The 27190-nt window shown below is 36.3% G+C and overlaps 2 protein-coding genes across 2 annotated transcripts; both read right to left on the reverse strand.

Moving 5' to 3' along the window:
- Nucleotides 1-2219: 2219 nt before the first annotated feature.
- On the reverse strand, nucleotides 2220-27003 carry LOC114241682 (protein Wnt-11b-2). The gene is made up of 7 exons (XM_028172597.2): nucleotides 26787-27003; nucleotides 11815-12050; nucleotides 7178-7394; nucleotides 6390-6668; nucleotides 3650-3812; nucleotides 2898-3154; nucleotides 2220-2538 (listed from the first exon to the last, which is right to left on the reverse strand). Exons 1-7 carry the CDS (start codon nucleotides 26861-26863, stop codon nucleotides 2361-2363), a joined length of 1407 nt encoding a protein of 468 aa, XP_028028398.2. The 5' UTR covers nucleotides 26864-27003; the 3' UTR covers nucleotides 2220-2360.
- Nucleotides 12460-13721, reverse strand: LOC149501471 (uncharacterized). Its single transcript, XM_089733011.1, has one exon. The coding sequence runs from the start codon at nucleotides 13625-13627 to the stop codon at nucleotides 12611-12613; it is 1017 nt and encodes a 338-aa protein (XP_089589137.1). The 5' UTR covers nucleotides 13628-13721; the 3' UTR covers nucleotides 12460-12610.
- Nucleotides 27004-27190: the final 187 nt, after the last annotated feature.

Genomic DNA, 27190 nt, shown 5'->3' on the forward strand with positions numbered 1-27190 from the left:
TAATTAAAATATTATTTCTTTGAGTAAACCAATTTCAGGTGGTTTGTTCGATATCAGTGGTAACAGTAGTTAATCAGAATACAGTAGATTGGGGGGAGAGACTAAAGTTAGAATAGGGACAAATCTGGGAGGTCACAATGCTTTTGTTGAGTTGTTAGATTTAACTTTGATGAATTGAAAATGAATTTTATTTAATGTTCAAGAATATTAAATAATTTAATTTAGTCATCAAAGTTTTATAACTCATTAAAGATATTAAAAAGTTAATTACCTAAAGTTAGATACCTACCTAACAACCAAATAGTGCCAGCCCTATCGAAAAACTTGTCCCCATACGTCACCTGATTCACCCCAAAGCCAAGGTGAATCGTTTTTGTGTTTTGTGAAGCCAAGTTTTTGTGTATATTTTGTAATGAACTATGTATAATAAACGTATCGTATAGACAAATTTAAGCCTCCGGAACCATATAAATCTGAATTTTATTGGTATTTCCCTAAGAAAAACCATTGAAAATTTGTGTTGGATTTGGAAAGGGTCCCGGTTCCCCCCAATCTACGGTACGATAATATGGATTCCTTAAACATTAAGTCAATATAAATTAGGTTATAGGGTAGGGTTGTAGAACTTACGTCTCCAACCAATTTGGTATAGTCTTACATTTAAAGGAGATGACAAATCGGTGTTTCTACGGGGCGATAAAAAGACTACTATCACTTTCTGAGAATTTAGTTAATTTATGCTATTTCATTTAAGTAATTATTTATAGAGTTAAGTCTGTGTACATTCGTCCACGTTCTAAGAGATTAAGATGTTTTTTCATAATAATTAATAGTGTAATCTCGTTACAGGAATATTACGAAAAGCTTGTTCACATTATAGCTATAAATTTTTATATACTATTTTTTCAGTATTTGTAACATATTTTGTGTTGCCTAGGCTTCGGTTGCTATACATACATTTTAAGCATTATCTTATTGTCAAGATTTAAGAAAAATTTAAAACAATACATCTTTCGGGAAAAGAATACACAAATTCTAAAAGGTTCCAAACTGAAGGTAAGCTTGAACCCAATTGATCAAAAGTCTAATTTCCCTTTGTAATAATTTTTTTTTTTTAATAATTTATTTATGCCCAACAGCTACAAGACCTTACAGCCTAGCTTAAATATAATTTATACATAAAGAGTACGTAAAAAATAACAATATTCAATTACATGAAAAATTTACGAAGCGAAACGACCTGAAGATTTATTAATTTAAGTCTTTGAATAATTGGGATGAAATTAAACGAAACCGGATAAGATAGAATGAAATAAAGACTCTGTAAATGGTTCATATTTACTACGACTTTTTCAGTGGACTTTTTGGAAGAACCCGAGAAGCCACGCCCAGCGGCGTTGTTATATTCTCTCACATTTGTGCAATGTTACACAATGCAAACCATTGAATTACACATTTAAACCTGGAGAACTAAGTTAACAAAATAATACAATTCACACAACTTCGCTCCTCGCGTTCCCGCCAAAAAATATAATACCTGTAATTATATATATTTTTTAGAATTGCAAAACCCAATAAAAGTAAGTTTACGAGTATTCTTCGTTATTCATCCAAGAAGCAGATCATCAGATGAATCTTAGAATATTAGTTCGACGATTCATAACTGAAGTTATAGACGTTCTATTAATATATTCTACAAGCAGGCAGGGTAAATTACTCCCTCGCAGGGAACTTTTAAAATTAAGTTTATTTTTAAGGAAATTATATCGATATGTAGAAAGATCTAGATTTAATTTAAATAACTAATTAAAATTAATTTCTAGACTTACTAAGAATGGCAAATTATGAGGTAGATATAAATCAAGTTTTTTATTTTAATGAAACCTAAATTCCTCTACAAATATAAGTAAATATTTACATCTGTGCGCATGTTGACTAGTAACGTACTTTATGGAACGAGATACCGTCATCTCGTAGTGGTATCTAAATGTTGATTGCCACGTAGGTCACCGATTCCCTATGTGACGCATTGAAGTAACTATATCGTATTTTTAAATAATCTTTGGCAGTTAAGTTTTTATGAAATCAATTACACAACAATTAAATATTTAACAAATTTAGATGATAGCTGTTAAGAAAGGACGCAAACTTTACGTGCCTGTTCGGTGTGTTTCCGGCGCGCTTTAAGTTGGCACTGTCCACATCTATGTTCTAAAGAACAAAATGAAGTCATTCAAATTGATGTAAATTTGATATATACTTCTCTTTCTTTTAACGCAAACGTTAGAAAGAGTCCAAGAAACTTATCGAATAGGCGCTGAGCTAAATGAGAAAACTAGATGCATAGTTGCGACAACAGTTCAGTTGCAATAGTGTTCTTCGCTAGTGATACGACATAGCTGACAGTCGACTCGGCAGCACCAGTGGTACCGACAGTGGCAGCGCTCCAGGCGCGTCCCCCGCACCGCCCGCCTCCCCCGCCCGCAACACAGACGCCCGCACCCCCCCGCCGCACTGCCCAGCGAAGCGTTACAAGACCTGCATGAACGGATTTTTAAGATAAGTTTGCTTACATACAAGTTACGAACAATAACATTCAAACCGTTGCGACGGTTTATCCAGCAATTTCGTCCGCTCGGTGGAAGATCTTTTCTTTGTCGTTACTCCTAAAGCTTTATGTATCTTCGGTGGATTCACATATTCCTATACTGTCTCTTGGTTAGTTAAACATGTACCCTGTTGATTCATTAAACCTGTTGGTGTTATTTTAAATGCTAAAATGCATACCTATACATATTAGTGTATTCTTCTGTCACATAATCAAACCGTCATTATTATTGAATAGTGATTTGGAAACTTATTTCAAACACAAATTAGTACACAGTTAATTGACGCACCTGCCATGCGTGCCCAGCGAGCCAGCGGCCGAGTCGGGCTCGCAGTAGTCGGGGCTGGGCGTGACGTAGCGCAGGCGTGGCTTGGCGTGACGCGCGGCGTGACGGCGCGGGCGCAGCGGGCCGGCACGTGCCGCTTCGCCCGCCAGCGCGGCCGCCACACGCGACAGCGGCGGCAGGGCGCGCCAGCACGTGCGCACCGAACACGACCCCGACACGCCGTGACATGTACACTTGGTACGCATGCCGCTAGATACGGCCTGTCGAATATCACACGGATTCTCTTAAGTACCCGTATAAAACAGTAAGCATTGTTGAGATATACTTGTATTGTATCTACCTTTTTAATAAATTTCATTAAAAAAATATTAAAAAATATTTAATACGCTTAACCTGTTTATATAAGGTTATGGAATATTATTTAGTAATTTTTTTCAAAAGACCAAAGGAACCTTAATTTTACATATACCATACAATTATATTTTCGATTGTATTTCTTTTAACATCTTTTGCATTAGCAAATTTACCAATGACAATTTGATATGAGTTGCGTATATCGTTAAATCAAATTGCCGAGAATATACCTAATGTAATAAACAGAATTATTTAGTACAAGTAGATTCAAGCCGCCATGGATGAATGTAGACATTGCCACAACGCTGCATAGCATACTATTGTTCTTAATTTATGTTACAAACGAATACTCTCGTTGTCACGTATAAATACGAGGTTAATAACTTATTTTAGGTACTTACTTTCCTTCCGAATCTTCCATTTATCAAATTCGCTGCGGCGATTAGGGGACGTAGCCTTTCAAGTCGAGTTCTTAAATCTACTTGTGGGTCAAAGCGGGGGTCGTCAGCTGCCATCCGATATTCGATGTTTCGATATCTAGAACCTCTGTCTTCAAATTCGTATCTGTCATAGAAATTTTATTAAATCACGTTGATAAATACTTAAACATCAAAACTAATATTTTTTTAATTTATTTTATTTTTTGTTGCTTAGATGGATGGACGAGCTCATAGCCCACCTGGTGTTAAGTGATTACTGAAGCCCATAGAAATCTACAATGTAAATGCGCCACCCACCTTGAGGTATAAGTTCTAAGATCTCAGTATAGTTACAACGGCTGCCCTACCCTTCAGACCCAAACGCAATACTGCTTCACGGCAGAAATGGGCAGAGTGGTGGTACCTGCCCGCGCGGACTCACAAGGTCCTACCACCAGTAGAAATAATAATTGAAGCGATATACATTCATTAGCCATAAACTGAGTAAAGTAATAACGTCAAAATTCGTTTATTAATACTTTGCGGTCCGTCGATACCACAGTGATGTCGTATACAATGAATCGGCCAACAGCCAGTCACACCACAGTAGTGTCGTAAGCACATCTTCGAATTTTCAAGAAATTAGGGGCACAGGGCTACTAAGAACTTAAGAGACCTAACGATGAGATTAGTAAACCTCAACAATTTCCCGATAATGTCAAGAAAGGCCGGCAAAAAGTCAAGTAATCCGAATTAGGGTTGCCGACGTCAAGCGAATAAATTTTTACGAGATGTGCGGACGGCAAAGTATTAAGATTACGATTAAGATTAGAACTACCAGAATTCATAGACATTACGACGTGAAAGCCACCGTCCACCTTGAGACATGTTGGTAGAGACCCCAATTGTATTGTACAACGGCTGTCCCACCCTTCAAACCGGAGCTAATGATTTCTCTACTCCTACGAGCTTATGATGTTTCCTATCATCAATAATGTTGATTAATAATCGCTATGTGATGGTATAATACAAAACTATTTACGCAGAGATAAACTTTTAAGTTGAATAATTAATTTTACCTAATACATTGTTACGAAGTTTGAATCGGTTTCTTGTATATTATAATCCTAGTGATAATTAAAATAATTACTTAAAATTAAAATTTCACTGGTGGTAGGACCACTAGTGAGTCCGCGCGGGTAGGTACCACTACCCTGCCTATTTCTGATGTGAAGCAGTAATGCGTTTCGGTTTGAAAACTTGAGACCTTAGAACTTACCTAGTCAGGTCATAAATTCTGTCACATGTTTAATGTAAAATAATTGAAACAAGTTTATTCATTATGTAACCATTCATATACCAAAATGAACTTAACAAAACATAGATTCTTATGACACTAAAGTTTATTCAAAATGACCTCCGTGATTTTGAATACAGGCCTTCAATCTGCGCGGCCAGTCGTCTATCGGAGCACGAACGAGGTCCATGTCAATATCGGCGGCTGCCTTAATCAAGGATGTCTTGAGTGACTCCAAATTGGGATGAGGCTTTGAGCACGCCTTTTCCTCCAAGTGTTGCCATATCTTGTAATCTAACGGATTCAAATCTGGACTGGAGGAGGGCCAGTCTTCGTGCCGGATGAAGTCGATTTCACGCGCCGCCAGCCAGTCTTGTGTGCTCTTCGCTCTATGAGCTGGCGCCGAATCTTATTGGAATACCCAGTGCCTGTTATTGAACATGGTATGAGAAACAGGTTCCACAAGGTTCGTCAGGACTGTATTTTGATACACAACTGCATTCTTTTTACATCTTTCTCACAAAAATGTACCTCTGTTAAGCCCCAATAGGAAACTCCCAACCAAACCATGAGCGAGGATGGAAAATGATCTCGTTGGACACGCGGAATACGGTTGCTCGCTTCTTCACTACTGTGTGCGTACACCTTATCATTTTGTTTGTTGTAGCTCTCTTCTACGGTAAAAATTTTTTCATCCGAAAAAAGAATTTCCCGATATTTTTTTCCCGCGTACCGCTTCAACAAAGCGCGGCATCTCTTCAGTCTCAGGTCCATTAGACGAGCATTCAAACGATGTCCTGTTTTTCTTCGATATGCCCGAAGCCCTAAGTCTTCATTTAACACCCTTTTCAGCGTGGTTCTGCTTAACCCCATCTGAAGGGCCAACAGTTTCTGCTTACGTTTGGGATTTCTTTGAATTCGCGCCTTCACAGCTTTTATCACTGCTGGAGTCCTAACAGACCGAGGACGACCACTTCTTGACCTGTCATCTACCCTAGAGTCTTCATTGTATCGTTTGATGGTATGATAAACGAACCTTTTGGTTATATTCAAATTTTTCAGTATGTTAAAAATTTGAATTGGCACGTAACCGCAACGATGCAACGCAATAACTGCAACACGGTCTTCTTTAAGCGTCCACTCCATATTTAAAAATGAGTAAAATTCTAAAAGTATACATTTTTATTTTCATGAACAATTCGAAATTCGAATTCAATAAACTTTTCTGTGGCCAGCATTCTAAAAGAAAAGTTTTTACTGTGTGACAATACTTATGACCTGACTAGTTATATATCAAGGTGGGTGGCGCATTTACGTTGTAGATGTATATGGGATCCAGTAACCACTTAACAACATGTGGGCTGTGAGCTCATCCACCCATCTAAGTAATAAATAAAAATGCTATAAAATACGACATAGGCAAACCTTGGTCTTGGTCTGAACCGTTTCCGTGTGGGTCTGCCACGTCGAGGAGAGCGTGGGAGGCGCTTCCGTCCTCGTCGACCCTTTCTTCTAACTTTCGCAGATTCAGTAGTGTTTTCAGCAGCTGGCTGATCATCCACCAATATCACTATCGGCGGTATTGTTGTCGTTTCAAATGTAGTTGTAGTTGGCAATTCTGTTGTAGTTTCCGTTTCAAAAAAGTCCTCGATTTTTCCATCTCGCACGTCTATCTCGTGCATATCAAGAAATTGCTTAGAAAATCTAAAAATAAAATATATAATTAGCAACTTATTTAAAACAACTATACTAAATAAAAGTGAAAAATCAATAAATTGATTAATTGGTATGTGATTAATTTGATTGAATTCATCGATGGAAGGGAGTGTTACTTAAGTTTCACCATTCTTTCTATTTTCGACCCAACAACATTATAACGTAACAACACGTTGTTAATGTCTATGGGTTCATGTTACTATGTAACACTAGGACGGCCGAGCGTTCGTTCGTTCAATCGTTTAAGCAAAAGAAAATACTTGAAGACACGAGGTCGAAATCTCGCATGTATTACATAATAGCTGCCCTGTTCTTAAATCAGAAAGTCTCCTCACGTCACAATAAAAACAAGCTTGTACTACCTGCACGAAATTACGACACACATCTACCAGCGCAAAGAATGTTACGGAGACTACATCCCATTGAGATCGTCACTAAATGATTAAAAAATTCAGTGAGCTCATCTGAATTTTGAAGTTATTTAAAAAGAAGTATACCTCTCAGCCCATTGGAAGTTATCACCGCAACCGCCCCATTTAAATCTAGCGTACGGTTCAGCGGGAGACAGTTGTGCTTGTCTCGGTGGACGGGGTGGAGCCCGTGGCGGAGATGCACAGGAACAGGCAGGTAAAGAGCCCGCAGCGCAGGCCCTGGCCAAGGACCAAGCCAAGGCAGCTGCTGACATCGCATACACGTAGGCCTGCTCGCGAGTACCTGCAATGAAATTATCAAGGGACATATATAATTTGAGAGTCTGCTTGAAGTGAAACTTCTAATCCAACTTCCAACAAGATTGCGTTAAACGTTTAACGCTATCATTCTAGAAAGAGACAGAGCGAGAGTGAATGCGTGGCACTCGAATCCATGCGCGTAGTATACCCGTTACAGGCCGTAGTAGTAGTTACGTAGCAATGAGTAGCGTCCAATATTTTAATGAAGTATTAAAAAAAAAATATATTTAATTTTCTATCTATAATTTAAAATCTCATCTCTTATACACAACATTCCCTATTACAAGAGCAATCTGATTTAAGGATGAAAAATGAAGAAAACCACAACACTACACATCGAAAAAGAAGTTTCACTTCATTCTCGTGCACCAAGTTGCACCATTTTTTATTTTAACTTTTTGTTATTGTTATTTTTGTTATCAATATTAGAGAACGAGCCACCCACCTTGAGATATAAGTTCTATGGTCTCAAGTATAGTTACAGTTACAACGGCTGCCTCTACCCTTGAGACCGAAACGCATCACTGCTTCACGGTTGAAATAGACAGGGTGGTGGTACCTACCCGCGTGGACTCCCAAGAGGTCGTACCACCAGCGACCCACCTCGAGAAACAGGGTCGAAGTCACAGTGGTGTTATATAACAGCTGTCCCACTCTTTAAGCTGGAACACATTATTCTTTGCGACAAAAACAGACAGATTGATTGTACTAATCCGAGAGATTTTACAACACACGTCACCACCTCATATTTCAACGTTTTTATATTATATTATTACTAATTAACCTAAATAAGTAAGTGTTTTTAATAAGGGTATTTAGAAGATTTTTGGAACCGAAAACCTATCTCAAATAAAAAAAGGGAGTCACCGAACGTGGAGACAATGAACCCGAGGTTAACGGTATGCAGTCGACCGTGCGGGACTTAATGCGTTAATTTTTATGTTGGATTATGGTTTATTCGCAAATTTACAATCATGGTTGTGTAGAATATACGTATGTACGTCACTGTTTTAGACTGTGTTTCACCGACTCCTATGTCCGTTAAACTTGCGCTTATTGACTCTAATCTTTTAGTTCCAGATTCGTTGCGGGCTTACGAATTATTAAAATTTGTGTTCTATTATTTGTGCTCAATAATTTATTTTTTTGGATCGCGAACAGTTGCAGCGTACCTAAATACAATGCCAAGAGTGTCTCGAATAAAATTGCCGTGACATGAAAGTCATGAAATTTCGAGCATAAGCTTCACGAAAAAGGTTTTTGATACTATCTAAGATGTTTTTTGAAAAGAGTAATTACATTCAGAAACAACTCGATCTTGATATTTCCCGCAGGCCAGTCGCTGAGCGCAGGCAAACAATAGCGCTCGATGAGCTTATCGCTAGCTATCGCTAAGAGCATCGGCTAGCACGGGGCGCGAGTGAGTGCACACGGCTACCACTGAATGACGTCTCCCTACCTAAACCACCCCCATATCACCGGCCCTACACGTTTGATTCATGCGTATAATTAAATCTTTTGTTCGTATCGCTGTACCCTGGGCCTCAGAGCCTCGCTGATTGCAAAGTAAGGCGAGCCCGATAGCCTTTTTGATTGAACAGAACAGAGATAACATTCACGGTCCGTGAACGCGATTTCTTCTCATCAATAAAGATAACGATCGATTTCTAAATGTAAAAGCAATCAGAAAAGTTTTTAACTTGTCTAAAAGATGTATCTATAACCAGAGGAAGTTTCCGAGTAATTAATATTTTGTAAGTAAGTACCGCATTAAACTAACGTCGAGTTTGGAAATATGACTGTCCCAGCAGTAGTAAATTTATACATTTTCAAAGTAATTGAGGCGGTTCAATTATTACCGTTTATACTTTAACGATTGTCAGTTCCTAGATTATTTTATACTCGGATTCAAATTTAGATGTAATAAAATTAGGTATGGTTTTTGGTGTATTTCAAAATTAATGGTGTTCTGGTTGGTGGAATTAATGGTAAAATTTTGCTACGCAGCTATGACAGTCGGTAAGTCTGAAATTATCTTTATTGCGCTTACGAACAGTTAAATGTAATGAATTCAATCAATTACATAATTTTTTGCGCCATTTTCAATTTACAATATCGTGATGATATTATCGTCGTGTGTAATCTTGTCATTAGTTCCGACTCTGTGCACAAAAGACCTAGAGAAACAATTTAGTTTTCTTTAACTCAGGACATCCGTTCTCAGATCACATCTCAGAAAAAAAACCCTTTTTAGAAAAGAAGAGCTTCTCTCACATGAAAGCTATACGAACAGCTATGAGAAAGCTAGGATAAAGATTTGGCAAACTCTGTTTTCGTAAAACCTAAGATGTGCTTTTTAATGATTCGGAATCTAGTTTTATCAAAAAAAAAAACCGACGGAATGTACAATGAAAGGAAAGAGGGCAAAGTTACTGCAAAATGTCTTGTCGACTTCTCTCCATAGAATACCGCCTTACAGAATCGTTTTTAATTTCTATCAGACGAATAAAACAAAGAAGAAAAATTAGTTAAAAAAAAATTGATCACCACATTTTCTTACCCTAAAACCTGTCGTTCTAGGCGCAAATCACTGAATAGGCTGAAATTTCTGCTACTGAATCTTGGCTAAAAAGGAAGAATGTGACAATTTCCTATTTAATTTTTTATCTATTTCAGTTTTCAAGCAATAAAGCTTATGGCATTGACGTTGTGAGCTCCCTAAATAACCATATAATATCACGTACTTGGTAAGATATTTGCTTGTCTTAAACAAAAACAAAAACAAAAAAGCCTGTATTATAAACAAAACAATATTAATTATAGCGATCCGGATTGATTAAATTATTGTGAAGAATCGATAAGTTTCTAGGTAATGTCTACTACCGTTAATATTCAATAAAAAGTATATAAGTCTCTGTAATTCATCGCTTCCACTGTATTAAATGAAAAGCTATATTCTGTTCGCAATTACGAAGGCCGCTGTAGTTATTTCCTTCGTAAAACTTTTAATTAAAATGTATCAAGTCGGGACCGTTCCAAAGGTTCTTGTCGGTCTTATTGGTTGTAGCCGACTACGTTCCGTGTCAATTAATTTCCTAAAGTGGTTAGACGGACGTTGAAGCGGTGAACGGTGACTAAAAACAATGCTTTGTATTTTGCAGCCGGTGGCTTGCATCCGGCACTCGTTGCCAACAACACGACATCGCCGTCTACGCCAAAACTTTAAAAACTTGGCCATTGTTTCTTTGCTTTTATATTCTTCATTTTTTTATTTTTGTTTTTCCCTGTTTAAACGAAGAACTTCGCTGTCTGGAAGGTTTGGACTGTTGTTTTTTTGCTATAGAAAATTCACTAGATGTAACTAACTACTTGCGGTAGGGCGCATTGTGAGCCAGCACGAAAGAGTTCCGTCATCCTCACCTTTCTGTATAGCATAGCAATTCAGACTGCGTGATATCTTCTGTAAATAAATAACTTTTCGGTAACACTCCACACAAAAAACGGTACTCCTTCGAAGCTTAATTATAATGCCTTGTCGTTTAAAAGACGGCTTAGGTTTATCTATGACAGGGATTAATAATAGAGTAATAATTTCAAAATTAATTGACCAACGAGTGATAAATATTGTTTATGTGTCATGTAAATAAAGCAAGTGCTGGAAGCGGAACGATACGCTATTGTCTAGTTAAAAAGGGTGCTGTCGTTCCGCCGGAAGCTTCTGCACAATGTATAGCATTTAATATAAACTCTTGCAGTTTAAAGATCTTAATTTTATGTAATTAAATTTAATTGCGGACAACAGTAGATAGAATTGTTTATGTACCTATTTTGGCATCTAAGACATATTGGATACAGGTAGTGATGATTTACATTGTCACTTCTATGTATACCTAAAGACGGAAGGAAAATCAATAATAGCCTCGAAATCATCTAGTACGAGTATTACAAAAAACGGTCTTCATACGTTTATTGAAACCAATAATATAAGCCGTGTACTAATCAAATCGCGTAATCTACTTCCTCGTCTTTCGCCCATAATATTGATAACTTACTCTTATTATCCTGTCGAGCTTTCTACGCCCATTTTTTTTCTATTTTGAGTATCAGTAGTATATCTCATGCTATGTTAATAATACTCATGTCCTAATTACGCTCCGAAGTTATCATGCCTTCCGGTTCACCGAACAGGATAGCTCTTATTCCAATGTAACTGAATCTTTGTCTTTGTTTTTAAAGGGTAACGACGCGGTATTTACGCTGTGGTGTTGTATGATTTTCAAAGCCAGGGTTATCACAAGATATCCCGTGGGCTCGACAATCTCCGCTAATAAATAAGACATGTACAAAGAAAGTATAATAGATGGACGGGTAGCGTGTAGAAAATTTTTAATAAATCTCCAAACCTGTTAGTAAGTCAGGGGTAAACTTAGGTGCGAGTTCAATGGATGAGCAGTTCCATCTTTCCCCAGCGTGAGCCGCGAGGCAGGCAGACCTGGCAAGTCGTGCGGCTGCAGCCACGTGGGGCATGGCAGAGTGATGGCGGCGGCATGCGCGGCTTTGTTCGCTCCATAGTACTCCGCTGCGCCGCGACTCCAAGCAGTCATTTTCCGTCCAATTACCTTGACTCTCGTGCAGAGCTCTGAATTAAAAATATATAAGAATTTACGTTGTCTCCTCAAATGCTTTTTTGTTTTAAGATATAAACGTGGCAAGCCTCATCGTTTCTGCCTTTGAGATTGATCGAAGAAATTATTTTTAGAAAATCAAATAAACTCTAATATTATTGTATAATTAATTAATTTAGAATTGATGTAAAGTTTTATGTAGAAGTTACTATCGTTAGAATTTTGACATTCAATAAGTATGTTTTGTGACATACCTACCTGTTAATTTTAAATTAGAAAGATTCAATATACTCGTATGTTTGTATGCTATTAGTTGTATTGTCAAGGAGTGTGGCGTAAACCACTTTACATAAATGGGCCGTGAGTTCATTAACCCATCAACGAAGCTATAAATAAATAAAAATATATAAAAGAAAATACGTATTCTTCGTTTAATATTTATTTCATTATTCGTAATTACAATTGAGTATTCTTGATTAAAAGTTTTATTTAAAAAAATCACATAATTTATTTGTTAAGTTTATTGAAATGGCAGTGTCAAATGTTCGCTAACGCTTAAAAAAATTAAAAGTCTTTAATACATTTTTTTGTCTTTCGAATCTACATTTTGAACGTTTAATTTTTCAGATCGTCTTGAAGTTTCTGGTCGTTGTCCGCGGTGGAACGCCTCGCACATATCGTATAGGTAATTTGGAAGGAAGTCCGCTGACTCGCCTTCTCTACGGCGTAGCACGCGGTATGCGTCTCGAAGCGTAGGCTTCGGAGTCAGCCGTAGCTCCAGCTCTACGGCTGTTGGGAAATGTGCTGCGAGCGAATATACTATTTCCAAATCGGAAGGCGGGGGTGTCAAGTGACGATAGTTGGATACTTTGTGCAGAAAATATTCTGACATGCTCATCCGAGAATCGCTTTCATCATATTTCCCCAGTTTCAAGTCGTACAACACAGCTTTCTGACGATCTGGTCCCCAAAATTCTTGTTCGAATGCCGCGTAAAAACTTTCGACGTCTTTGAATTCGTGTCTGAAGCATCGCGTCCACATTAGTGGTACTCCTTCCAAGCAGGAAATTATAAACGGAAGTTGTTTTTCCTCCAACATTTTCAATTCTGATATATAGTATTTGATGTTTTCTATGAAATCCATAGGATGCGTATCACCGTTATCATCAAAATGCGGTCGCTTGTTAATAGACGCTACTATCCAATCGTTGAGGTTCTCTGTTGAAATTTGTATAGTGGATTTGCTGCTTTTATAACTTTTTTCTTCGTCTAATTCAATTATTTTGGATCTATCGTCAAGTCGTGATGAATTTTTTTCAAAGCTGGTATCAGCTTTACCCAAATTAGGTAAAGACATATGACTGTGCAGTCGAGATGGCGGCAACTTACGGTAGATGTCTTCTTGGCTAGAGAAACGAACTCCAAAACCAAGAGTTGTCGGTTTGTAAATTGAACTGCTAAAGAATGTTGAATCTTCTTTTCTTGGAATATCGTTCGCTAGCTTTTCTTTACTTGACGCTATCTTGTCAACCATCTCTGAAAGATTTGTTACGGAAGAGTTGATTTGTCGCAAATCAACAAATAAACTCATGTTATAACTATCCCGTGAGCTATACTATCAGTACTTTTCAATTGCCATTTTCAAAGCTGAAGCGCTGCAACAAGAAGGTATCATGATAAATTAAAATTAGTTATTTACAACTTTTATATCCAATTCTAATTTTGATTTACTCTATTCGTAAATAAATGGTTTTCAGTACTGACTTTTTTTTTTTTAGATATTAGGATTTTATTTAAAATTATAGGCAATCTAATAAAAAATGAACGTATAAATCACGCTTTGACACAACAAAATCGGTCGGCCATTTTGTATGCTTATTTTCAGTTTGATTCAAATTTAAAAAAATATTTCCATGAAACGTGATTCTGGTGTTTACTTACAAACATGAACAATGTTGTTATTTTAAACAATGCCAAGCTTGTTAAGTAGCAAGGCGCATGAATAAAATTATATGTCCCAGTGCGATCGAAATCAGTGCGTCGGCAGCGTAATTCTAAACGAGTAAACTTACGTGCGGCGACGGCGGACGGGGAAACGGTACTATTCGCCTTGGAGGGATAGCGAGTGCTCACAGCACAGCTTTTTATGCAAACCTTACGATAACTGGGTTATGGTATTTGGAATATTAAATTTCATTGACGTTTTGTGTTGCCTGCCAAGGCCACGTGTCGCAAAAGGTATCGTGCACAATATTGTACGATACAGCTTCGATATTTCACGAATCGCGTGGATTCTAGATAGGTTTATGTGACTTCCTATTTTTTCTTGGTTTAAAGTTTGTTGAAAGTTGATTCCAGAGCGTGCATATTCATTTATGTTTATTGATTGAAATTGACAATTTAATGGTTCGGTAAACTTCGATTTTTATATTTTTTTATCACATTAACTAGGTACTCATCAACTAATTACCTAGCAAGCTTTATTTATAGGCTTTTTTTATTGCTTAGATGGGTGGACGAGCTCACAGCCCACCTGGTGTTAAGTAGTTACTGTAGCCCATAGACATCTACAACGTAAATGCGCCACCCACCCTGAGATATAAGTTCTAAGGTCTCAAGTATAGTTACAACGGCTACCCCACCCTTCAAGCCGAAAAGCATTTCTGCTTCACGGCAGAAATAGGCAGGGTGGTGGTACCTACCCGCGCAGACTCTCAAGAGGTCCTACCACCAGTAAATGACAAGGGAACTTATTCTAGAGAAGCGACGCAAATAGTCGCGCTCACATTGTACTCTTATCTGATTACATGATTTTTAAATCCGTTGAGTTTTAGAAAAGAACAATTTGCACCCTTCAACTAAGTGCAAACATTGCAAAGCTAGTATAATAATGAACGTCAATTTATGTACGTAGAAACGAAAATATACACGGTAAATAGTTATATACAAAATCAATAGTCTAAATTATCAAAAACTATATTCCTTTCATGCGTAATGCTTCTAATGTGTTCTAAGTTTGTTAATACGCAAAATAAAACAAATAAATTACAATTAACAACGCAGAATGCTAAATATGACAACTTAAGTAATTGTATTAGTACAAAAACTGGACACACGCGTTTTTGCTGAACCAATATTCGGATTTACGAACCTAAAATAAGTTCAGCGACTCATAAAAATAAATAGTCCGCTGGTGCTGCTCATTTTATTAACGTTTTGTTTCGCTTCCAAAACTGATATCCGGTAAAAATCACAAGGGAAGCCAGCACGCGACGTCAACTCTAGCGTGATGCGTGACGGGCGAACGATGCACAAGCTTCGTACCTTGACAAGTATTTACTGTACTGAGTTTGGTTATTTTTAAATTGTACATATTTATTTAAAAAAATCCTGTTCTAAGATTTTTAATACGCTTTTATTAGTTTCAGACGTATGTCATGTATGTTAGTAAGTACCTTTTTTTTTTTTTTTTTTAACGCTGGGGAATCCATTTACGGATACCCGGTCGAGGGGGGTAACGGACCGGGCTATGTCGGACTCCGGCGCCTCCTGAGAGGAAGAAGGGGAGAAGAGAAGAGCCGAGGTATGTTAGTAAGTACCTATGTGTTTTTGTAAGGGAATCTTTGAACATGATTTTGACTCCCTTTAAAACGTTGGATTAACTCGAAATTTGGTAAACTTATATTACGGACCGATGCCAAATCAATATTTAAAAAAAATTGATAAAATTGAAATACAACTAAAAAATGAAAAATAAATAATAGCTTAAAAAACTAACAAAATACGCTTTTATAGCGTGTATTACTAACTAAAAAATAGAAAATAAATTTTAATAAATTTGAATTAAAAAGTGTGTAAGAAAAAAATGTTTTATTGTAAAAAAAAGCGGGGGTGCATGGTATCAGTAGTTATAAATATTTTAAGAACAGATATGAGTAGAAGGGTTATTTTGATAATATCCTGAAAAGCACCCCACGCTTTTTATCAATAAAATCATTTTTTTCTTATACTTTTTAAAAATTCAGTTTTATTAAAATTTATTTTCTATTTTTTAGTTGGATTTTCTATAAAAGCGTATTTTGTTAGTTTTTTTAAACTATTATTAATTTAATTTTGGCACTTCGAAAAGATTACAGTAAAACTGTAACGTATTCGAAACGTCGGATAAACGTAAAACGATTTTATTATGGTAACTATATATTTTTTGTTTTAAAAGTCAAAACCTTTATTCGCAGGAACGTGTAATAATGTTATATTGAAGTTGTACACATTAAAATTTGTTCAGAGGTAAATAGGAAATCACACAAAGACGTCTTAACACAGTTCCATAGAATAACATCGTCGCAATTGAGTCTGGACAGCGAGTCACGGTGGTGCGGGCATTAAGCATCACAGTCGTGGTCTATTATGGATAATTCATGTGGAAAGTAATTGTTCCGTTGTCGGGCCTTGTGCCGGGGACATTATCGCGTTCGTCACGCTGCGCACGTGTACGTTTGATCTAATAAAATAATTCCCGTATCAAATTTTACGCGCCTATCTAGATCCCGTAGACAAAGGATCCCGCAGGGGCTACAGAGATTCGCTTTGTAATAACTGGTCGCGTATACAATAGATCAACCCAATATTATTTTTTATTCTTTGAAAATAAATGGGCTAAAGGTTTCAATGGAATATAATTGTAACAGATTTGTATACCAAATCGTAACTTTGTATTTATAATAAATATATGTTGTGAATCTAAATTTAATGTGTTTTTGTAGCTTCGCAAAGTTGCAGTTTGATACATGTAAGAACGAAACCGCTTTTAACAGTGAGAATAAATTTAATTAAAAAAATTGTAAGCTAATCAGAATTTAAGGTCGCTGATGAATGCGACTAAAAACTCATTCTGAAAGTGTAAAGTGGCAAAAACGCGTGGGTTTCAAGCTGGCGTTGCAATTTCCTGTCAGTGATTCCGATTTAATAATGATTAAATACAGTATGATTGCCGTAGCGTGCGTGTGCCGCCCCTGTCGTGGCTGTGCGCTTGGCATGTCTGCACCGACAAAAACGGGGGAAAACGTAGAAAAGTTTTGTCACAAAGACATTACTTTACATATTTCACAGTGGATCGGTTGACGTAGATAATTTGCTTATATTATCGAAAAACATATTTCGCGGGAAATCGTTACCACATCGTCGTTGTTCCCGAAGCCAAAAAAAGAACCGGAATAAAACTACATATTTCTTAAACTCAGCATATATTTGTATATATTTGTACCCGTACTCTACAGTAAACCTAGCCAGTTGATGTTCCTTATCCTCACCGTAAACCGTTCGAAGGTGTGTACCTCATTTTTGATTGTAATAAATTGCGTGAAGTTCAAAAAACAACGTCATAATGTATTCTTAAAATCGATTCGGCTATTGTGTTAAGAATAACTAGCACTATCTGCCTTCTTTTTCGGAAATAGTTTCTTAAGTATTATACTTAAATTAAATAATTAGTAATATCATGGAAAAGGAGTTGAAGTTCATGGCATAATTAATTACATGGAAAAATTTGCAAATAAAATTATGTGCTACGGCGTGCAAATGAGACTTAGATACTAAACTAATGTTTTATACGTATTCAATTTGCAATGTTTGTGATTAGTTCACCAAATCTACTTATAAGTCTAGATTTGATATTAAATTTGAAAATTTAACGACACAAGTTAATGGTAGTAACAAAATATTTATCTCAACAATCACCACTGTGAAAGAAGTTCACTCCACATAGCTACACAGTCGTTATCAAAAGAAATGTCGATTTGTCACAATCACAGGCAAGGGACCCGCTGTCAACTCGGAACAAACCACATTGGTTCATTAGACACGGGACAATGATACTCTAATTATGAACCATTTGACACACGCTCACAGTACACTGTGCCTAATGACTTTCAATAATAAAGATCAATGGATTCCATTAACGAAATCGATCCATAAACTAGGAACCAACCCACAGGAACATTTGCACGAAACAGTCATCAATAAATTAATATTAATAATATCGGTATTGTTAAATTTGTGACCGGGGCTGATAGTATAAAGGCCCGTACGTGATCGTAATAATTAAAAGTAAAGATAATATTTATTATGTATGCCGAACACGCGCTAAGAGGGAACCCATTAAGATTTAAATTTAGGTAAAGTGTACTTTAGTAGGGATGCTGGTATAATTGAAACAAATGTAAGGATTACACGACAAATTGCTTAATGCTAAAGCGATTTGTCTAAGTCGGAACAGTGAAAGGAACAATTGTATATTTTTATTGATGTAATTCTCAGAAGAGAACGTCGGTAATAACGTTGTATGTGAGTTCTTAAGCTTCAGAATAGTTTTATGGGTTAGTATATGAGTTATTGAATTTTACATTTTGCATAACTGAAAACTATAAGATTTAAAGGCTTACCTTTTTTTTTCCTACCTAAGCTGGTAGCCTAGAGAGGTGAGCTCACGTGGCTCAAACCTGACGACGATGCTAACACGAACCCTAGCAAGAGTCGTGCTTCGCAGAATCTACCACCGGATCGGAAACGCGACCCACTGAGAAGATCCGGCGACAAACTCAGTGGGCTGTGTCTGAGAGTTAATTTACTCGTCGAGCCCTTCGTCGCAAGCGACGGGTTTGACGAGAACGGTGACCGGCGCTTGAAGTACCTAGAAGCACCGTTAGTGGATCGGGAGGATCCGAGATGACGTGTTTTGGGCGACGTCGACTGCTTTCCATTCTGTCCGCAGGATCGGGAAGGCTTACCGTTGAATATTGCTAAAATGACAAGAGTATGTACAATGATATCGCAATATACCTTAAAGATTTAATATTGTTTCTAAGCTTAGTTTAAGGAAAACCAGACCATGATGATGATGAGGACGATTCAAAATAAAGTATACAATTGAAAAATATTTAATAATACAGGCAGAATTGCTCAATTTCAACAGAACTGTGAGACTAGGTGGTAGAATTTAATTTCACATCCAGTGAATAGGAGTATAAACTGTGAATTATTGACTTGATTTTGCCTAATACTTGCATGAGAAAGTAAGTGGTTTTAAACTAAGATAAGCGAGGACAGTATTGAAGTGGGATGACGTGCCTTATCTCAATATGGCGTAGAACTTGAAACTGACGTTGATTCATAATTTACTAAAATTACGCAAATTCATTGGATCTTTTTTTTGGAAAGTAAGTTAACGATTTCATAATGTTAGATTGTTACTATTATAATAATTATGTTTTATTTAATCCGTTTTATAATAAAAACAAATAAAATATACAAAAGAAAAAAAGGTTAATGTATTTTTTATTAACATTTTGGCTTGTTCGCACTCAATGAAGTCTCAGAAATTTAGTTTTTTTTTTTCTTTAATAATAAATTTTACCTGAATATGTATAATCTGTAGCTACAATTGTTACTAATAACTTTATTCGATCCATTCAAGTACTACAATGTTCGGGAAATCCGTATGTGAGTCAACGCACCGTGTGCTAGACAGCGTGCCGACGCCAAAACCTGTGACGTACAATATGTATAGTGCACAATTTATTATTTACAACATTTTAACACGTAGCTTATGCTTACTGTAAAATCAATTAAAAACTGTACATTGTAAGCTTATTATCTGTCTAGACATTTTTCTTGGAAGAAATATATAGCTCATAGCTTTTAGGGAATATTATTTTTAAGTAATTTCATTTATAATTATGACTAACGCCATTCGTAGGTTTTTAATAACTTTCGAAGATAGATCAAATAGGACCACTTACCTAAGTACTAATAACAGACAATACCAGGTCGCCGCTTACAAGTTCAACAAACATACCAATCATGCACAAAACTATTCAACGAGATAATAACATAATAGAAATTAATTTATGAAGTAGAACATCAAAGAATACCATCGATACAGTCGAACAGGACATGTGACAGAAATAAAAGCAAAGCGCCTCCGCGCGAGGATGTTGGTAATTTATGAATTTGTCAGGACAAACTGAACAACGGCTACGGTGTAAATAAAGAACGAGCGGCGTGGATAAATTTGTGTCAGATCAAATGGATCGAGCTAAGAACGATTTGTTGTACTTATTGCGCACGTTCCGCCCTCTTGCCTCGTGCGACGAATAAAACAATCCCCGACAATGTTCAGCGATGAAGTTGTGCGTCGCTTCGGAAGATTTATCGCAGTTTTGCTCGTCACAGCGTAAAATTTAATTTGAAAACGCTTCCAATATAATTTCACGACGAAAATAAAATTTATTCGTTCTAAATGCGATTAAAATACATTATTTCTGGTATATTAAATGCCTTAGGAGCTACGAATAATTAATAAGTCTTATTCGTAGCTTAGGAGTTAAAAGTAAGTGAATCGATTGGAGTTAAAGCGCAAATTAAGGTATGATGGTCGGAATTCGTATTATATAATATACATCTATTACACCTTTTACATAATATAAATAGATATATCCGAGCAACCCTTAATCTACGGATTCTCATTGACCGCTTAGAAAAAAATGCATTTTGAAATACGTAAAAATGTATATATATAGTATGTAATGTGAGAGCAACTTAGTTTTAACTATAAAGTAAAATTTTGGTCTGTATATTAATGAAGCATTCAAACAAAGAGATTTCAAATTGTGGTTAGATATATATTCTCAAATATTAACACAGTTTCGAGCCACGTGCCCGGAACAATTTGCATTTGTATGAAACCGGTAACGGGTATTATTATTTTAATTACAAATGGAGCCATCCCTTTGCCTCCCGTAGGAGAATACAACTACATGTAGATAATGTTACAAATTGAAACCGTTATTTTACGATAATGTATTTTTTTTAAGATTCATCATATCATCATCATGTTCAAATTTCATTAACATATCGCACATACGGTGCTTGCTATAAAGTCACTTATGCCATTTTTGTCAACACTGAACTGGAGTATGAGAAAATACTATTTTTCATAGTTATTCGTGAGACGAGAAATATATTTGCTTTTACTGATGAAGTTTAAAGTTGTAGCTTAAATATTATTTTATTTCTATAGTCTAGCAGAACTAATAAGAATTATATAATAAGATGTTTAATTGAAAAATTACATAATTTGCATAATTGACGGTATCGCACTGTAGGTATGTGCGATATGGTAAATCTATATTAATTCTATTTTAAGTATGTACATCAGCTATTTCATTGTGATTGTTTTTCCCTACATCTTCGCTGGTAGCCTAAGGGCGGTTCCAGCTTCAAGCCATATTTAGTTAATGGTTAGTTACACCTTTACTGCCTTTGACATTGCTGCCGTCCATGAGGGAAGGTAGTCACTCGCCATTAAGGAGGTCATATGCTCGACTATACGATTTCAAAGACAACAAAAAAAGAATAACAAAATCTAAAAATTTGTACTCGTAGTCTTCTAAGTTCAGAACAAAGCTCATTTGAACCACACAGAAGCCTTTAACTTATACAAGTATTCAACATTTGTAAGATTGCGATTAAATCTTTTTTTCATAATCAAAATAGCATTTTCAATAAATTAATTACGAAATAGCGCATTTACCTAAGACTTTTTTGTCTATTTATAGCAAAAATATATTTTTATTGTTACTTTATAGTATTTTCAGGTGGGATAGTATACGGATTATCTGGTGGTCTGTGATCGTTGTGGCTTATAGACGTCAGCAATGCTGGAGGCAAAACTAATGCTGGTTACTGATTAATGATGCATAATTATTAGAGCAACTGACACGCGGGTTAACACTATGTCACTCGAGCGTGAGACGCATCCGCCAGCTACCGTAACACGTCATATTAGGTAAAGTGAGTCAGATTGTTCAACCACGGGCTTTTTTTATTTTTTATTTCTTAGATGTGTGGATGAGCTCACAGCCCACCTGGTGTTAAGGGAGTACTGGAGCCCATAGACATTTACAACGTAAATGCGCCACCCACCTTGAGATATAAGTTCTAAGGTCTCAGTATAGCTACAACGGCTGAACCACCCTTCAAGCCGCAACGCATTACTGCTTCACGGCAGAAATTGGCGGGGTGGTGGTACCTACCCGTGCGGACTCACATGAGGTCCCACCACCAGTGTGCACATTGGATTGCTGGTTGCTGCACGAAATTAAATTACTAAACGATAAACATATCTTAGTTTTCCTTTGGTATATAATACTGTTTTCCAATTACATATTTACTTCTAACAATAGCTTTACGATTTAATGTGTATATAGGTATATTGCTGAATTATTTGCTTAAATAACCTCTATATTTACCAGATGGTTCGAAGACTTATTTTCACGATAATAGTTTATCGAGCGGCTAATCGGATGATACATTTGCGTTTTGTTTAACTCCGGTCTACTTCTCCAGACACTATAACTACCGACTTCCTCTTCGTTCGTAGGAGGTAGTTATCATACCTCAATTTTCACTGCTCCTTAATTCATTCCTTAAGTACTGGTGGTAGAGCATGTTGTGGGCCCATAAGTAAAGCCTTAGTACGATCTAAGGACGGAATAATCGCCGTTCAAAAGCAATTTCGACAGCAGTTGATAAGAGATTAAAAAGAGGAAACTTCTTTGAAATGGCTAATTAGTCTACTAATATCAGTTCCATTAGCTTCTGAAAATAGAATATAGTCAAATATAAAGCTTATTGGATGAATTTCTAAAAACAACTTAATAGATATTTTTTATAACACAATTAAAATTCTCAAGCTCCCTAATGTTCGTTAGCGTACACACCGGAATGACATCATACGTAATATCGAGTAGAAATAAAAATCGACGCTTCGAATTGTGTCCAACACGAAGCAATAATATAAATCTTATGTATAAAGTGGCTCGTAGTTCACCTTCGTCCGTAGGCACATCACGAGAGTTTACGCAGCACTGTAGGGGGATTCCAATAAAATCAGAATCGTAAAACTAAGACGGCGCGGCCATATAAAAATACCTAAGAAAGCATTAAGAACCGTCCCCTAATAATAAGTCCCGCCAGATGCACGGGACGGCCGACTGGAAAAGTCACATCGGTAACTCGAGCGAAGGAAATTATTTTTTTCGGTCTACCACACACGTCCCTTGCTGGCTCGACGAAAACTGGAGACCGTTTCCCTCACAGGAATCTCTTACACAAGCATTTTACTCTTAAAGCTTGTGGGAGAATATTCGCGGACGGTATATTTTTACCTAGAATATATTATTACGAACGAAACGTTCAGAAAATATGCTTCTATCGTTTTTTTTTTCCGAATGAGTTTATTTATAAATCTCCTCTAACTGTTTTTTAGTAGTTCTAGGATATATTCCGTAAAACAATTCACGGCTTGTAGTGGTTAGTGGTGAAGACCTAACTTTATACCAATTTACTGCAAAATTTACTAAACTGAGTTTATTATCAACATTCAACATTCTTGTGGTGAGTGCATTTTTTTATTTACCTGTGATTATTGGAAGGAATCTGAATCACCCTATTGATTGTTTGGATCTTGACGTTTCCAATAGTAACCAGCAATGACTTAGATACCTAGACAGGGATATTGAATGCTAATCTATATATAAGTATATAAAAATGAATTGCTGTTCGTTAGTCTCGCTAAAACTCGAGAACGGCTGGACCGATTTGGCTAATTTTGGTCTTGAATTATTTGTGGAAGTCCAGAGAAGGTTTAAAAGGTAGATAAATAAGAAAATGCTCGGAATTAAATAAAAATAAAAATTTTGTTTTTCCGTTGATGTATTATGCATTACGAAGTCTGTCGGGTCCGCTAGTTTTAAATAAAAACGTTTTGCCTTTGAAAGGTAATAATATAATCCACGGAAAGAATTAACGTGTTAGTCAAAACAACATTGCCGATATTCCTTCATTGATAGAAACGAGTAAGAACGAAATAATTAGGGTATTACGTTGGCCCGATCGACGAAAATCCCGTTTCACTGGTAAAGCTCGCATTTCACGGGATATTACCGGGTGTAATCTCGGGGCGAATAATTGCCGGTTGCACAGAACAACGCTGCTCATTAGTGCAATGTTCAATTAGGGAGCGTCGATGGACGTGAGTTCAGAGTACCGAACAACCGAGCCGTATTACAACTACTTTGCATCCGGTACGAACAGACGTATAGTTAGTTAGCCTCATTAAAATTGATTTTGAATACTCCCGATTTCAAGTACTTTGTACTAATTAAGAGGCTTTGTTCCAAAAGATTTAAGTAGAAATTCTCGATTGTTCTCTAATTTTATTGGTAAACTACGCATACTAATTGTAATGTTGAATGAAGTATTTGTGAGATTTGTATTGTATTATAATGAGTTAGTTCATTAGGATTTAAGGTATTTACAGTATTTTCATACAGGAATCTTGAAAAGATTGAAACCAACAAGTCCATTTTCATGTTTTCTTGCAACGATAAGAGGGGCTTACTGATTTGTGATCAAGATGAAATCCAAGAAAATGAGCTCCGTTTTTTTCTGGTTTAATGTTATTCAATTTACTAGTGGTAGAGCGTAATATAAGCCTCATAGCGTTTTTAATTATATAGATAGCCGTTATAGATGAAATAGCCGTTATAGAATAGAGTTGAGACATCGACAATGTTCTAACATACACTTACTATTCCTACGTCATTTATTAATCTGTAATTCAACTATAAATCATACAGGAACTTGAATTCGAATTCGTATTGACTCGTCCAGGAAAGAAAAACATAAAACAAAAATTAGCCATTTAAAATTACCATCGTTCATTGATTTAGGAAAGTGATTTGCGGAATATTATCATCCGTGTACAGAGTAAAAAATAAGAAAAACATACTATATACATTAATATATAATACAATGGATCACAGCAGTCAATTTACTGATCTAATTTACGGATTATCGTTTTCTATAGGCACAGCTGATTCCGATCCGGTGGTAGATTGTGCGAATCACTGCTCTTGCTAGGGCTAGTGCTAGCATATTCTCTTAGGTTGAGCCCGTGAGCACACCAACCCGTCCGGGCGTAGCTGGAATTGCCCTTAGGCTATCAGGGAATAGGTATGGAAAATTACTTTTTAATTAAGATATGATTAATGCATAATTTGTTTAAGTAAAAATTGAAATAATGACGACCAGCAGTGGTCGTCTGTGGGCTGATAGAATAGAAATAATGTATAATTATTAACAGATGGTCTCGTTAAAGAAAGTCCGAGATCAGCAAACAGCTACGGTCTCAGGAACGGTCAACCTAAATACAATCGACTAATCAACAAACCTCATGTCTCAAGATGCGCGTCAATACATTACTGCTTCAGAGCAGCAATAGGCAAGGTAGTGGTACCCAACCGTGCGGACTCACAAAATGCTCTACCACCAGTTACACAACAGATATAAAGATAATAATAATATGAAATGGAAATGTAATTTCAGGTCTTTGAGGATAAAGGGAATGTCTTCCACCGAGAGATCGCCACTGGTCGGAAGACAGACTCAATACAAATACATTAGTGTAAAATCCAAACGAATTCAAAATCGAATGTAGCTCTTAGGAACTTAACTGTGCAAACTGATCTTGAAAATGTCGAGTGATTCAGGTTTTTGCAAATACCTTATCTTTCTTTTTTTGTGATGGAGGGGTTACTGGTGGCCCAGAAGCCTTTCCAGTTTCACCAGAGCATATGAGCGAGCAAAGGCTCAGCCAAGAGGGTTGGGATTTGCTAACAGCTGCTCGAGCACCTCCAAAGGAGACCTAACTACTAAAGAGCAGCTGCTTCGTGACTGAATATACTACCGAATCGGAATCGCGACCCGCTGAGAAGATCCGGCGAAAAACTCATCGGGCTGATGTTTAGGTTGGGTTACACGTCGAACTCTTAGCCGAGTTCGACGAGTACGGTTACCGGAGTCCTTAAGCCTACTCCTAGTATTAGAGCTAAAAGAGTCTTAGGCAAAGGTAACTTTTCTTTCTGTGATTGCCAATGCTATCTATACCTGCGAAAATTAATTACATAAAAATGTGTATATTTTATCACAAACTTTTTAAACTAATACATTTTTAAATTATCTACTGGACAAAAATATCAATTTATTTTGAAAAAAAAAATGCATAGTTTTTAATTAATAATTTTTTATTCTATCTTAAATAAATGAAAAAAGAACAAAAATTGTGGAAAATTCATTTAAAAAAATTATGTCCGCGTGGTTCTTTAAGGTAAAGTTAATTAAATAAATAATTTAAAAAAAAAACGTGCTCATATGTGCCAATGTCCCTGAAATGGTTAAATTATCAAATCTTACTTTGGAAAAATTACACGTACACGTAATTATTCCACGATAGATTTGCAAGATTTCCATGCAGAATTTATAATGCTGAAATAAATTAAGTACCTAACAAATAAGATGATTTAAATAATAACATAGATTGTATTAAAAGGTTTAGAAAAGTATTGTTGTTCTACTTTATTCTTCAATGTTTATGTGAATTACCATCGTTCAAAAAAATAACAAAGATGTATACTCGAAATTTAGATCAGTTACTAATTGAACGTAGCATAGTAATGCTATTCTATAATTAAACAATTTAATATATCAAAAACGCTGTATGTAATGATTATCTTAAATAAATATCTACGAAAATAAATTTGAATTTTTTTTAGACGAATCGAATAGAAATAGGCCTAACAGAAGATTTATCTAGTGTAACCAAAAATGTTATATTAAAGTATTATACTTACAACCATCGTATCGCCTTCGATGAAGTTGGTAAAAACACAAAGAAAATAATACAAACATAAAACACAAAGTAATGCATCACAAAGTAGAATTCGTGATTTATTAATTCTAGCACTATTTACGCGAATATTTTAGGCGCGAAAACGTCGGCATTCGGATTCAGTACTGGAATAAACTGGGGAGCGGACGCAGCACGACTGAACACCGCCGAGATGCGTCTGCGATATAACGCGGAGTGACGACTGTCGACCACCTCTGCTATTCGCGGCCACTGGTCAGGCAGACAGGCCCGCCGTATCCACTACTGCTCAAAGACTATTCCGTAGATTAGATACCTATAGCCATCCTACTTCGGTGATTTGTATAATCTATACATTTGTACGATATTTCATACAAAACAAAAATT

This window comes from Bombyx mandarina, chromosome 15 (assembly GCF_030267445.1).
Source record: "Bombyx mandarina strain Sakado chromosome 15, ASM3026744v2".
NCBI lineage: Eukaryota > Metazoa > Arthropoda > Insecta > Lepidoptera > Bombycidae > Bombyx > Bombyx mandarina.